This window comes from Abrus precatorius, unplaced genomic scaffold (assembly GCF_003935025.1).
Source record: "Abrus precatorius isolate BTA unplaced genomic scaffold, Abrus_2018 Scaffold2, whole genome shotgun sequence".
Lineage (NCBI taxonomy): Eukaryota > Viridiplantae > Streptophyta > Magnoliopsida > Fabales > Fabaceae > Abrus > Abrus precatorius.
The window spans coordinates 32635230-32650782 of record NW_020874362.1 but is presented as its reverse complement, the minus strand read 5'-3'; the positions used below and the strand labels follow the sequence as shown (position 1 = coordinate 32650782).

The window sequence follows — 15553 nt, the reverse complement described above, 5'->3', positions numbered from 1 at the left end:
ATAAAAAGAAACATTTGTGATATAGGGATTGCAATGGATAAGACACTCGTTCTCTCATACCCACATTTTAAAAAAGTATCTCATATTTATTAAGTACCTAAATTCTCATACATATTCCCGTTACTTGTAGTTTGTTAATTGAAATACAACCTCTCTTAACATTTGTTTATGAACTAATAAAACGTAAATCTTAGTATAAAATAAATATTATTAAATCTCATTATAAATATAAAATATTTTTTGTAATTTTATTTTCAAAAGATATATAAAAAGGTAGTGTAGGTAGCGAAAAATGTGATGGAAAAAGTGTAGACTTTTTGTTTACAAGAGTGAAATTACTGTTGATTAGTTCGAAAAGCATATACAATATAAACAGCCTTAAAATTTAACATTGGGCCTGGGACTCAATTTTACTGAAGCACAGGGAGAAATATTTTTGGTGTTTTATGGGTTGGGGCCCATTAGCAAAGCGCAAATGGATACAGAAGGCATCGACGGAACCCAGTCCCTGAACATTTCCTTGGCTCTATGGTTCGGTTCAGGTCGAGAGAGATGAAGGGTTCGATGGGTCGCTATGGCGTTGCCGTAGTTGTGGTGTTGGCTTTGATTTTAGGTGCGTCAACGGAACAACTGAGCTCAAGAGAATGCGAGAATCTTGGCTTCACTGGACTCGCTTTGTGCTCCGATTGCAATACTCTTTCCGAGTACGTCAAGGACAAAGGTTTAGGATCTCTCTCTCTCTCTCTCTCTCTCTCTAGTTTCATTCAAAAACAATTTCGCTTTTTTCAAATTTTTGGATTCCACTGTTATTATGTCACTCGGTGAAGCACGATTAGGATCGCATATAGGTTAGGGTAGTGTCTGTGTAACAATTACCAATTGAATTGTTCTAGCTAATTTTGGTTTGCAGAGTTGGTATCGGATTGTTTAAAGTGTTGCACGGAAGACTCCAATGATGCCACTACCAAGGTATGATCCACTTTGACTAGGTTACATGAATGCTGATTTCGGAAGTAATTTACCAATTTTGCTTGGTTCTTGAATCATGACCATTTGGACAAAAACGAATGTGGTTGCAAATTATATAATTATGCTTCATACTCATGCCATTGCTAAATCAATCTTCTAGTCCCTGCCGAAGCCGCTGAGGCTATGGCCAACAATTTGTAAAGTAAAAACCTAGTATATTTCCATGATTATGATTGTGTATGAATTTTAATTTAAGTGAAAATGGAGATGTAAGGAAGAAAACATGTTTTATTTTCATTCCCTTTTTCATTGATATATGAATTGTTTACCTTGTTTTTACTTTGTTTTCTATTGTCAAATGTTTTTATTCAAAGTTTCAGGTGTTGAATGTTTGAAAATCAGAAACAAAGTGAAAATAATGTAACATTTTTGTAATTATTAGTACAACGATATCCCCATGAGTGATCCATGTAAATGTTTTGACAAACTCTACATTAGCTGCTGAAAGCCTAATGCAAGAAAATGGCTATTTTTATGTCGTAATTTTTAGACATGTTTTGACAAGTTTTACCCGGTGAGCTTGGGACCAGTTATGGGACAATAGGCGGAGTTTTTTGTATTTATTAGTAAAAACAAGAAAATGAAAACAGACTTTTTTATCATAATGAAAAAAGCCCAGGATTCTCAATGAGTGTATGCAGTAACAGAATTTATTTTTTATCTCATTATTATTAACTGTAGATTATGTACTCTGGAGCTCTAGTGGAAGTCTGCATGAGGAAACTTGTTTTCTATCCTGAGGTTGTTAGCTTTATTGAAGAGGAGAAAGATCAGTTTCCATCAGTCAAAGTACAATATGTTTTTAACTCCCCACCAAAGCTAATTTTGCTGGATGATGCGGGTCAGCATAAGGAAACAATCAGGTTAGACTTCTTTGATGATCTACAGATGAATAATACCTTGCTCACATTTTGCTATTGGAGCTCGTCATTGGGTTTTTGTTTAATTGATACTAAGGCATTGACTGCGGTGTGTGACATTTCAAAAATGTGTTTAAGTTGTTATTAGATGGATGATATAACAAAAACTAAGCCTTATCCCATTATCACAATATTCTATTGTGAATCTTGTCCAAACCTATAATTTTTCTCAGTCTCCCTCCACTTCTAACAATAGAGTTTCTATTAGAAGGATGATGTGAATGGTTAAATGAAATGATATAACTTTGATAAACTTTGTAGGATTTTTATGAAATTTTTAAGTTTACTGAAAATAGTCAGCATTTGTTTACAAGGTTTTCTTGATGTATAAAGCAATACTCATTATCAAATTGATGATTAACACTAAGCTTGTGCATGTTTTCATAGCATAGTTGTGAGGGAATGGATCTTTCCATTGAAACCAAAGAATCTAGTAAATAACCATTTGAATTATCTACCAAAAAGAAACAACTTGTTAAACTTTTTTGTTGATGACTGTGTGGACATGAAACTAAAGCATATAGGAAATACTCACAAGTCACAATGGCTTTAAAATCATTCTTGAATGTGATTTCAAAGCTGTTGTTAGCTGCAACCTCTTTACAAAGAAGCAGTTGTGAAAAGTATACCTTTTCTGTGTACTCTAGGATGTCTTTTCTGAAAAAAAATGAGTTTTAACTTGTTTTTTTATCAATGTTTGTTTCTTTGTTGTAGGATTGATAATTGGAAACGTGAGCATATGCTGCAGTTCCTGCGAGAGAAGGTGAAGCCTTATGGCAGCTAATTGAGAATCTTTAACTCGTTCTATGGAATGTCCTCCCATCTAACAGAAAAAAAAAAAAAAAAAAAAGTGGGAGGATATACGGTGAGTTAAGAGGAGTCAATTAAATGAGCCCTGGTTGCAAGTGACACGAATAACATATAATGATAATTTGGTCAGTTTCAGATAATTCTGAGTTTTTGTGACAATTGCAACTCGACAATTTCCTTTTTTCAGTTTTATGGCAGCCGTAGAATGTTGTAGTAACTGCAGTCTAGTAAGATCTCATTGGTAACAAGCATGGTTCAGTGTTTATCAGTGATAATGCGTGTATAGGTAAGGTAATTCATTTTTAAAGAAAGTTATGAACTGTCGTGTAATTTTTCTCTATTAATGTGCCGTGCGCATCAAAATCATGCTTGATAAATGAGGTAACCTACTGACAAACCATATTGTCCACTTTTTGACATTCTAGATTTAAGTTGTAGCATTTGCATCTGGATTCCGAAATACCCTTCTTGAGGGTAATTAATGCTGGGAAATCAATGTTTCTTGCACCTTATTGCCGTTGCCTAATTTAAAACGCTCACTGCAACTGAATAAAATCATACACCAAGTCGAACCACGTTTAATAGCAAACGGGGCTTGATGCATTGGTATTGAGGTTTCCCCTTGAGAAGGTTAGGTTTAAATGTTTAGTAGCAATAAAGCGTAGCCCTAATGCCAATTGAAGTTTGCAACATGATCCTAATTTTATCCTTACAACATTGATGCTCCAACACCCTTTTAGAAAGATTATCCTATGATATTCCATATTTTTGGTTTTTTTTTTTTTTTTGGGTTCCATTTCACGTTCGAGAAATGCTAGCAATTCATTGTTTCACACATTTTATTACTGGTTCAAATATGTAAAAAAATATTTGACTTCAATTAATTCTTACTTCTAATTTAATGTTTCTTTTATACTTTTATATATTTTAATAAATTTTAGTTATTAACTAAAAGGGTATTAAAAAGGGTCAAACTTAATATTTCTTTTATACTTGTTTAGTTACTAGTGTTTTTATTTTATTTTTAAAAAAATGACTTTATCATAAACTTTATGGAGAGTTGCTTTTTACTCTCTTTTTTTACGATCTATTAAAAAAATTATAAATTTTCTTTCTCTAAAATATTTTTTATGTAAAATTTTAATTTCAAAAAATTATTTTAAAAATTGTCAATAATTCCATAAATTATTTCTTGGAAGTGTCAAATAGTAAATCAGAAAATTTATTTTCAAAATTGTAGAATTCTAATTTTAGAAACTTATATTTTTTAAAATGTTAAATGATTTTGAAAGTGTAAAAGTTGAATTTCAGAAATTAATTTTTTAAATAGTTAATAGAAAATTAATTTTCAAAAGTGTAAAAATTTAGTTTCAAAAATTAATTTCAAAAGTGTAGAATCCTAATTTTGAAAATTTATTTTTAAAAATGGTTAATAAGTTTTGAAATTATTTTCTTGAAGTGTAAAAGATTAATTCTAAAAAATAATTTTTGAAAGTGTTTAATCCTAATTTTAAAAACTTATTTTTTAAAATAATTAATAATTCCATAAATTAATTTCCAGTAATGTAAAAACTCATTTCTGAAAACCAAAACTTATTTTTGGAACTCATTAATAATTTCAAAAATTAATTTTTGAAAGTGTAAAACTCTAGTTTTGAAAATTGACTTTTGAAAGAGTACCAACATTGATAGGTTGATGGAGGTCGAAAAATATGTACTTTTTTATGATATATTTATTTATTATAGTACATTCAAAATAATGAAAGTATCTCTCAGAAAAGGCAGTAATGAAAGAATAACGAAATTTGGAATAATAAAGAATAAAAACAAAATGTCAGTGGGAATAAAGAGTGAAGTTCTAAAAGAGAAGAAAATAATTCCAAAATTTGAAATAAAATAAAAAAAATTAATAATTAAAATCATTGTTAAGAATATTGTAAGAAAAAAAGTTATATAAAAAAATGAAAAAGGTGTAAGAAAAAGTTGCAAAATCCAATCCCCACTTTCTGGTTGTGTCTTTCTTATATCTGCTTTTTTAAACTTTTGGTCTACCCGGTTAGTGCCTCCTATGGACGATGTATGAGTAGTGCACTTACTGTATTGGGTTTTGTTTGACCCTTCTATTGGGCTCTGTTTGTTTGGGTTTCGGGCTTCTGGAACCTTTGTATGGTTGACTAACAATAAGAAAGAGATCCAACCAATGCAAGAGCTCATGAAACATCATCTCATGTCCATCAATTGTTCATCACGAGAAAAAACGCCCATCAATCATGAAGTTAGCCAAAATGTCATTTGAAGGGAAAGAAAATTTAAAGTATGTTTGGTCATGACAGTTGGTTGGACTCTCGTAATATCACTATGGATACCTTTCAATTTGAAATCAATTTTTCAAACATGTTTATGCGTGTGGCCCCTAGTTACTGTCCTTTTGTTCAAATATTAAACCTTTAAAGTGTATAAATCAACTTTCTAATTAGATGATTGTGGGCGATTATTTTTAAAAAGTAATTAACTTTTCTAAAGTTTTGTTCAAAGTTAGTTTTTTTTCAAATTGAATTAAAACAAATACATACCTAGTTCAAAACTTTTATGAAAAAGACATCACTTGAATGTTACTTGAATCAAATCTTATTTTTGAAAAAAATTACTTGAATCTTAAATGCAAATCTTTCACAATTCAAAGAGAAACTAGATTCAAGGGGAAAATCAACAAAAAGCTAATTATTGTCATTCTCAGCATGTTGTCATCTGGGCAACATTATACAGACACGAAACAGCATTAATAAATCAGGGTCAAAGTGTAGGTCAAAGATACACTGATGAAATAAAATCCAAATGTCTAAATTAGCACAGTGAAACATCGACATTCGTACTTGATAAAATCTAGAAATGACTTTCATTAAGCTAATTAGTACATGGAATCATTATACAACTAGAAATTTTCAAATATACATTTCATAATCAGCACATGGAATTAAGGACATATATATGGCTACTTGGAAGCTCACCCCCATCACCGGTTTAAAATCTTAAAGGCGTGGGACAGCTTCATGATAAGAGTTTTTAATTAATGCTTTAAACTATTTTAGCTACTACGATTCCATCTAGATGTATGATATAAATTATCAAGCTACAAGGCTCAACCTTTAGGCTGCAAAGTTGACAAAATTAGTCAATGAAATTGCGAGACATCATTCTCAAATTTAGGTGAACTCGTCTTGATGGGAGCCCAAATATCTGCACCATTGCTTTCAGCAACTCCAATTGTAAATGAGACAGGAACAAGACATAACCCTCTACTCCTCAAGCTGCATGGTTCCATACCCTGAAGGCAATAGTTCTATTATAACCCAACTTAACAGTAGGAATAACCACAGCTTCATAAATGATTGTAGAAAGGCCATCCAGACATACTACTATATGAAATTTGAAACAACAAACAAAAGCCTTATCCCACTTAGTGAATTGACAACATAAATCACACGATGTCATTAGGCGTGGCCAAATACCAAATTCCTAAAGATTACATGAAACTCGAGAGAAAAAAATGATTTGTCAAATTTGAAGTGTTTCAAGTATATGAACCAAAAATAGAAATGGTTCAGAGACTAAACACATGTTCAAGGGTTCTCTTTGTAATAAATAATTCATAAATATGACATTGTAAAAGCCATAAAAAAAAGTTTTGACCTCATCCATTCACAGTTCCTACTTCACTGTGGCAATGTTCATGTTATGCTCACCTGCATCTTGGTTGTTGGTGAACTTTCGAGGTAAGGAGCACTAAGCAGCTGTTAAAACAAGAAAAAATCTTTGCATAAGATCTCAGTCATACTAAACATAATTTAGAATTTGTGACATCTTTTTTATATGCATGCATGTATTTGAGCATATCATGACATGACGATAAACACAGTAATCGATGTACTGAACATTTCGACTTCATGACAATGATGAGACCTTTCTTTTTACTACATTCAGTTTCATTATAATGCAGTTATATAATTCAGTTGGGAAGGAATGACCAAGGAGAATAAAAGAAACTGGACAACAAAGACACAAATTTAGTGAAAATAAAATATTATATTTTGTGTCTAGATAGTAGATAGGTAAGATCCCTCTCAAGAAATAAAATCCAAATAATATTATATGCAAATTTCGTTTCAATATTGCACTTAAGCTTGAACCTGATATTGGGATGACATTCAATCTGCCTTCCCTAAAATGCAGGAATATGTTATAAAATTTACCTCAGGACCAGATATCACACCATTACATAATTTATGTCCAAGTATGCAAGCTTGTGGTATATAGACCAGTCACTAGAATATTTACAACGAAAATTTCAGCATACTATAGCAAGAATGTCCAAACCTTAACTTGTTTATGAAGGAACCCTATGTATTCCATTGCCTCCTTTAGAACAGAAGATGTATCTGTCTGCATTGAGAATTAGAGAATCTTTAGACTCACAGAGACTAGAACAATTCATTTGATTGAAATCAATAACAGGTAAGCTATCATACAACTCAAATATTAAAAAATTTACTTAAATTATTTTTCTATTCAAGTCAAATAAGCATTACAAGCATCAGATATATCTTACAGAAGATCATCCACCGAGCTTTAAAAAGGAGGCTGAGATTAAGTTCCAGTAAACTCGGGCGGATATAAAACAAGTAATTGTAAGTAGCTCTATAATACAATGTGTGAGGAACTAATTGCTGCATACCTTTCCATATGGTGAAACAAGCTGCTGAAGTGCAACAATTCGTTCACCAATCTTTTCCTTCCTCTCCTATTTTCCCAGAAACATTAGAAATGTTATACAGAAAGAAAGAAAAAGTTTGCTTTCAATGAAGAAAATCACATATATCAAAAATTTGAGTATCAAGGAATGTTCCATACAACAGGTTGGTTGAACACTAGTTTTGACTTTATGAGACAACAAAAAATGAAGGAAATTGGAGCATGTTGTTAAGATGATCCTTTTGATTCCTTTCTGGTGTATATTGATTTTGAGTAGTACAGCTGAACAGGCTTCGTATTGAATTAGACATCAATCTCACCCTGAACTTAGCTTATACTTAATTACATAGAACAAATTGAAAATAATGATAAGACAGCTGGATTCAAGGTTTGAAATCATACAATGCATGATAAAACCGCCAATAAATATGATGTTAGTTCTGGTCTAAGTAATAAGAAACAAATAGTTAATTCATTAAGTCCAATAAAATGTAACATGTATAAAAAATTTATACTCTATTCTAAAAATATTCATCGTATTAAATGATCAAATTAGTGTCTTATATATTAAACAAATGAATGTATCAACTTATATGGGTCATGTCTGAATGTCATGTTAAAAAATACAAATTTCATAATAAATAAGGATATAAAAAAATTAGCAACTAAAGCATCTAAAAATGGGTTTTTATTTCTTATAACTAGGACCAAGAAAATATTAATAGTGACAATTAGTCTAAATATAGAGAAGAGGCAGCACTGCATTGTTCTCGATGAAAAACGTCAAATAGTAAACCTTGGATATCCATAAAAGTACATGAGTAGATACCGAAAGAAAAAGAAAAAAAGATATAGAACTGTTTATTCAACAACCAACAACAATAAAAGGAGAAAAGGAAACAAAAGAAACCTTAGTGCTGATGGATAAATCAGCCTTTTGCCTTTTAGATGCAATAGAAGTATAGCTGCTTTGGTCAACAGAGCAGGGACTCCTTTTATGTCCCATCATTTTTCTAACATCTATCCCCTCTTCCCTCTGGTGGCATCAAAAAGAAAAATCTTGTATAAGAATAATGAAAAAGCGAATACAAATGATAAAAGAAAATCAAACCATCAACACTTCCTCTCACTAGAGTAGCACGTACTAAGAATCTAAATCATTTGAATTTTATGGATTTAATTTGTTCATTCTTCATAGTTGTCACAGTTACACACAAAATAATAATGCATTTGCAATAAGTAAAGTAGAAACTCACTTATAACCAAGTGGGTGACCACCAGACTAAAGTCCTGATGGCAATCCATTTAATTAAAAAGTTAATAACAACTACAATATATTTTCAGTTACTTTTAAGTTTGATAAATGTCTTATAAAATGTAAAGATATCAAAAGCCACAAATTGAGGAAGAATTAAATGCAAGGAGTCAGTGTGAGTTGTCATCCTTTCTAAGGAAATCCCTTGGCACCCAAGGACAAAGGGTGGGGAAATCTATTGAGTACCTGACAATTCTTTGAATGAATCTGCCTTACCAAAAAATAATTGGAGAAGTATGAAATAGTATATTATCACTTAAAAAAGGGACAAAAGCCAAATTAATGGCTTAATTTGATATAAGCTTGTCAAAATTTAAACTCCTCCAATGAAGGGGAAAAAATCCTTTAATATGGTAGTGTTTACACTTGAGTGCAACATGCAACACAAAAACACACATATGGGACTCACAATAACTGTTCCTGTTTCCTACCCTCTTTCTTGTCCCTTCAGTTAAAAAATAACACATCAACAGAAAATAATTAACTAGCAGGGGAGAGGATGTTACATTGTAAAGAAAGAAAAAAATTGTTTAATGAAATGTCATTTCTTAATTAGAGGCAAGAAAGAAGACAAGAAATGAAAACAAGTGATCTCAATCCGTGTATATACATCTATCCAGCTTGGCATACAAAAACAAGTGAGAAACATTATTTTTATATTAATTATATATGTCTTGTTAACTAGTATCATAAAATATTTATAAATGCTTCTTCTTCTTCTTTTTTTTGTTATATCAAAAGTGTAATTAAAATCACAGTCAATACATTAATAATGTCTTTATTATAAAAATCCATTTTTGATTTCATTAATCGATATTATTGTGCTCATGTCTAATCTAATAATACATGTAAGTTCATAACAACATGCACTGTTAGTCAGAATAATGGTGACATGTATCAAATCAAAGCCAAACGATGTCATCATCTTTACCCTTCCCCATAAAAAAAGACCATTTATTAAATAGTAGCATTATATAACCTGAAAAATACAAAGAGGTAACAGCTACACCGCAACCGAAAATCAAAAAGTGGCCCCATGGACACGATGCTACACTTGAAGGAAAACAACAAAGGGAAAATGAAGCAGCCATGCATAATTGCATTCCATTCAAACCACACAAGTCATAAGCTCCTTCCAACGGGCCAAGGGTCATCACTGTAACAAACATATTCAACGGTTTACAACTGATCACTCTTAATTAATGGTCCAAATATGTTACTATAAACACTTCAAAAAAATGTACTATAAAAATCATCAAGATTGTGATTTTAGTTACCGTAACAAAATTATTACTAATATTTTCCTTTTTCGTAATTTAATTATAATATCTAACTCTGATGTTGCCAAGAACCTCAAATGTGAGGTGGGCCCACCGTTTGATTTTTGACGAAAACTTATGTACATACACTAACACGCATTCACATACAGATTACACCTTGCATGAACGAATCTAATTTGCGTACAAAATCTTCCCAACCACTCTTGTTTAATGTTAAAGCTTTATCTTAATTGACAACATGCAATAAGGACAAAGGGTTAATTAATTAATTTACGAAAAAGACAACGATTAATCCAGAGAGAGAATCGCATGGTGTATGGTTTTGGGCTTGGATTTTGCAAAATCATAAATATAAAGTATAAAACCAACCACTCATTTATTACATCTGTACTTGGAAGGAGAACAATTCTGATCATTCATTCTCTAGTAATAGGAATGCAAGATTGATCGTTTAGAAGTAAACAACATCAACATCATCAACAACAAAAACAACAATTTTGAACACAAATTCTCAGAATTTCCCACAGCAATCTCCGAGCACAAGAAGAACAATGAGAAGGTCCATTTACTAAAAGTGAGAACACGAGATAGCACTTAAAAGACCCAAAAGGATAAATGGTACTAAATTTTAGTTAAGAACTTACTGAAAACATAGAATCAGCATTGCAGAAGGAGCTGGCTATCATCTATGACTTTTTTTGAAACAAAAAGCAGAAATAGTTGAAACCAGAACCCTCTTCTTAGGCAAGTGATGGCTGCAAATGTTTTGGTGGGTATCTTCCAAAAGTTATAAAGTTTGAGACTTTAAGCAGTGCCTGTGATCAAAATTTCATTTCGGCAGGAAAATTCAAAAACTTGATAAAAGTAGCAGACACTTTTACAAGCATATGCTTATATGGAACAACAAGGTAAGTGACGTACTGGTGCTTGAAAGAAAAGCTAGTAGAAGCTCATCAATGAAGGAAGAGAAAGAGAGTTGTGTGGCTTCTTGTGGAGAAGGAAGAAGAAGAAGGGGGTGCAAGTTAATGTCAAAATGTGATTTTATAAAGCTAAATGAATATAATACAATAATTCCTTACGTAAGAATTTTAAATGTGTATTGTCATAAATATACTTGACAGCTAATATCCAACCAAGACAGCATTTTGGAATTTCAGTTTTTTCCTTTTCTTTCTACCTTTTTTATTTTATCTAACGGACGTAGAGGTTCAAAAATTAAAATGTAAAAGAAAACTCTTATTATTGGTCTAATGAATGTTTAGTTTTAAATTACAAAAATATTTTTAACCCTCTAACGTATAAAATAAAATATAATAAATTGAATCATTTTAATGACCCGTGCTTAAACGAAGATAAAAGCTAACAATTAATGAAAAATGTAAAACTTGATGATTTATATATAATTTATTTATGTAAAAGGTTTAACATTTTTTAAAATATTATTAGTCATAATATTTCTCTTTTTTATTAATAAGACAAGAGGGCAACTAATTATTTTGCAGACTACATGACTAGTTTATTTAAAAACAAAAAATAAATGTCTTGGGACTGAAAATAAATATTTTTCTATTAATTAACAAAACATTTTTTGGGGAATTAAATTTGTCTACGTCAGGAATCCCTATCTTTCCCGAGAAGACAAATATTTGTGACATAACCACATTTGCGTCCATTTTATAAAATACTGTTATAACGTTAAAAAAAATTGCCTGTAAAGTGGGCCAGTCTTCTAATTACTTTTTTATGACTTTTAAAAAACGTTATTACCACCGGTCTTGTTTTATTTATTTTATAGCTTAAAGTTTAATTTATATTTTTTAATATTAAACTAATTTAATACACGTATATTAATTTTATTTAATAATTCATAATTAATGTCATTAAATTTAATTTTAGTTAACTTTAAATTAAATAAACACTCAATATTTTGTTTATTTATTTATATAAAAATTAAAATGATATTAATTATTAATTTTTCACGAAAACATTTTTATTTATATAATAATTCTATATATAATAAGTAAAGCATTTATATTAATTGAATAATTGGAAATTTAAAAAATATATTACTAAAGAATAAATTTAAAAATTATCAACTAGTTTTTAAAAGATATATAAATTTATTAATTTTTGTAACTTTTCTTTAGGCAAATAAATTAGAGCAAAATTAATATTATTTTATATATAAACAACTTGTGAAAGTTAAAATTTTCTGAAGTTTCTGCATTAACTTCGAGTATTATTTATAACAGTCAATCTATTGTGAATCAAGTTGAACCGTTGTGAACATAAAACTATCCATGTGACTTATTCTGACTCTAAATGCGTGTTAAATCAATATAAATACTACTACACTTTAATTTTTTTATTAAATATTGATTTGAATTTTATATTTTTTAAAAATTTATTATCGCTTAACAATATGATATATTTAAATATATGTTACATCTTTAAAAAAGTACAATAAAAGTTATTTTCTAAAAAATTTATTTATAAAATCTAAAATAAAAAAATCATATGTAAATATTTACAGTGACTACCAATTTTTTTTCTATTTTTTTTTTTTACTAGAGTATGTTTTATGCCTGATACTCTATAGTAAAGAGAGTGCTGCAATGTTTGTATAAGTATGTTCACATTTTCATAATAATTTGATATTTGTAGGTAATGAATGAGCTTACTCTAATGGAGTAATTGACCAAAGACTATAGCTTATTAACTGTAAATGGAAAAACTAATAACAATAAAGTGTTTTAAAGTAATTGAGTTTTTTTAACATATATTTAAGAACACATAATATGTGTATATATAATATTTTTATAAAAAATTATAAAATTCAACGCATTAATAACATTTGCATTATATTTTTATATCCTCTACACACTTAAAAAATAAAAAATTTCACACACAACTCATTGTTTAAATTTTTAATATTGTTATATAAAAGACGTTGATTCAATTTTGTAAGAAAATATTAGCATAAAAAAAGTTAAGTCATATAATAATAATGATAATAATGTTTGGTCTACATTTTAAAAAAATATTGGAGACAATTTTGCTTTAAGTATAGTATTACCACGTAGACTTAAACTTAAGACTATCAGTCAAATTAGAATTAGTTGAGTTTGTTAATACTTTTTAGGATTTATTTAAACATTTAGGAATAGTTTTTTTATATAAAAAATAGTATACTTCCATATTTTTTATGTAATATTTATTTTTAAATAAAAATTTACTATTTTTACATGTTTAAAATCATCCATATAAACTGATATTAACAATTTTCATAATATTAACATATATTAGAAAGATTAGAAAGACACACTAGTGAGCTAGCTTGCCACCTTCATTAAGTATATTAGAAAGACACACTAGAGCGTGATTCACCAAAATATGATTACAAAAGTAAAATAGTGACTAATGCCTTAAAAATATTAATTAAATAAATATTTTATAAATGCATTTTTGTCACAAATTAATACATTTTTAATTAAAAAAATGTTTATAAGATGTTTATTAATAAACAATTATTAAAAGAGACCCGAAAATATTTTTTGAAAAGCATTTTTGTTTGTGCTAAGGAGGGTGTCGTGTAAAAGCAGCATACCGCATTCATTGGGTAGCACGGGTGTACTTGAGATCGTCTGTCCTACTGAGTTATCTTAATGTGAAGACAATGGAATTAGATTTCTAGGTCTATGTCAAGATTACTATGGGTTTCCACTTATAATATTTTTAAAGTAATAAAAATAAGTTTATTTACACTTTTTTATAATTAATTATTTTTATTTAATTTTAAATTATATCTGTTAATATTATGTTTCAAATTTAAAATTTTTTACTGTTTAATAAATTTTTATAAAATATAAATTTATTAATTCAATTAATGAATTATTTTAATTATATATATGGTTTTAATATTTATAAAAATACTATTTAAATTTTTATTTATATTTAAAAAATATATTACCTATTGAAATAAAATAATGTTTAATAATTTTTAAATATAATTTTATAAAATTAATTTACGTGACAAAAATCTTCAAACTAACTGTTTAATCTATCAAATTTATATTTTATAAAAGTTATTAAGTGATAAAAGCGTTAAATTTGATATCTAATGTCTAAAGAATCTAATTATTTAATTTTTAAAATATTTTTAAAAATTTATTTAATAGTTAATAAAAATATAATATGACGTATATTAATTTATATAAATTAATAGATAATATTTAAATAAAAATATTAAATATAATACATAAAATATAATACAAAATTTATATTTTATTTAATTATTTTAAATACTTTTTTTGTATACTTAACTAAATTAATAATAAGTTATATATTTATTATATTCTTGTCGATTATTTGGATAGAATTTTATGGTGAAGGAATTATTTTAAACAATTTAAAAATTAATATATATATATATATAAATTAAAATTAAAGAGATAAAAGTACAAAGTTAGTTTTATATTATAGTTTTTTACTTGATATAATCGTGATTTTATATTAATATAACTTATTTTAAAATGAATTTAATTTTGATGCATTGAAAATATTTTTATTTTAATAATCAGTCAAAATTTTATAATGATTATAATTTTTTAATTATTTTTTATATCAATTATCAGAGGATTAATAATTTTTATTGACATGACTACATAAATTATTTTTTACACTATCAATATATATGTAAATTAATTTTTTAAAATATACTAAAGGTGCTTGTTAGTTTCCAAACTTTTTCATTTTAAAATTTAATTGTATTTAATATTTAAATTTAAATATGTATGTTTTATCTTGATATAAAGTTAACTCCTAATTTATTTTTTATTCTTACAATAATTTGGTATTTTTTATATTATAAGTATTGTTATAAATCTAGTCTTTATTTTTTAACAAACGTATTTATGAAAAATATTTTATATATGAATAGAATTATAATGTAATTTTTGTAGTTATGCTGTATGATTTTTTTATTGAATGTTTATTTTAAAATTTTAATAAATTAATTTTTTTAATTTTTTAATTTAATAATATATATACAATATACGATGAACTCACTTATTACTATTTAATGTGTGTCTCTAAAACATTGCAACTCCCATGTAAGCATATAACCATTTAAACATTCACAAATTTCTTTAGCATCATATTGCAAATTATAATTTAAACTTCTATACAATGAGATAAGACATGTTGAACCCTAAATATACATTACAATTTCATAAATATTCATGGGCAATTGTAAGAATTATCCATGCTCTAATAGAATAAAGTGCATATTCATGAGCATGTTTTGTTATTCTAACGTCTAAATTAGAAGAAAATTAATAAAAATATTGTGTAATTTACTTTAATCATATTTTTTAATATCATTTGATTTAGGCCAATTACTTAGTAATTATTTACACATATGTTACGATGCTTGAATATTTGGATGAGTA

General features: G+C 27.9%; 2 protein-coding genes across 5 annotated transcripts; one reads left to right on the top strand and one right to left on the bottom strand.

Moving 5' to 3' along the window:
• Positions 1–495: 495 nt before the first annotated feature.
• On the top strand, positions 496–2780 carry LOC113858746 (selenoprotein F). Its single transcript, XM_027491492.1, has 4 exons — positions 496–721; positions 911–969; positions 1711–1892; positions 2664–2780. The coding sequence occupies exons 1-4, from the start codon at positions 529–531 to the stop codon at positions 2731–2733; spliced, it is 504 nt and encodes a 167-aa protein (XP_027347293.1). The 5' UTR covers positions 496–528; the 3' UTR covers positions 2734–2780.
• A 2803-nt stretch (positions 2781–5583) lies between these two features.
• LOC113857921 (transcription factor bHLH153) lies at positions 5584–11169 on the bottom strand. Of its 4 annotated transcripts, none has more exons than XM_027490223.1 (7): positions 11025–11113; positions 10748–10918; positions 8419–8544; positions 7492–7557; positions 7134–7199; positions 6503–6550; positions 5584–6084 (listed from the first exon to the last, which is right to left on the bottom strand). In XM_027490223.1, exons 2-7 carry the CDS (start codon positions 10787–10789, stop codon positions 5932–5934), a joined length of 501 nt encoding a protein of 166 aa, XP_027346024.1. In that variant the 5' UTR covers positions 10790–10918; positions 11025–11113; the 3' UTR covers positions 5584–5931. The 4 variants fall into 4 exon arrangements, with proteins under 4 accessions (XP_027346024.1, XP_027346027.1, XP_027346026.1 ...); XM_027490226.1 differs by adding an exon at positions 9233–9268 and having other exon boundaries at positions 5657–6084; positions 10748–11169; XM_027490225.1 differs by having other exon boundaries at positions 5658–6084; positions 7140–7199; positions 11025–11155.
• Positions 11170–15553: the final 4384 nt, after the last annotated feature.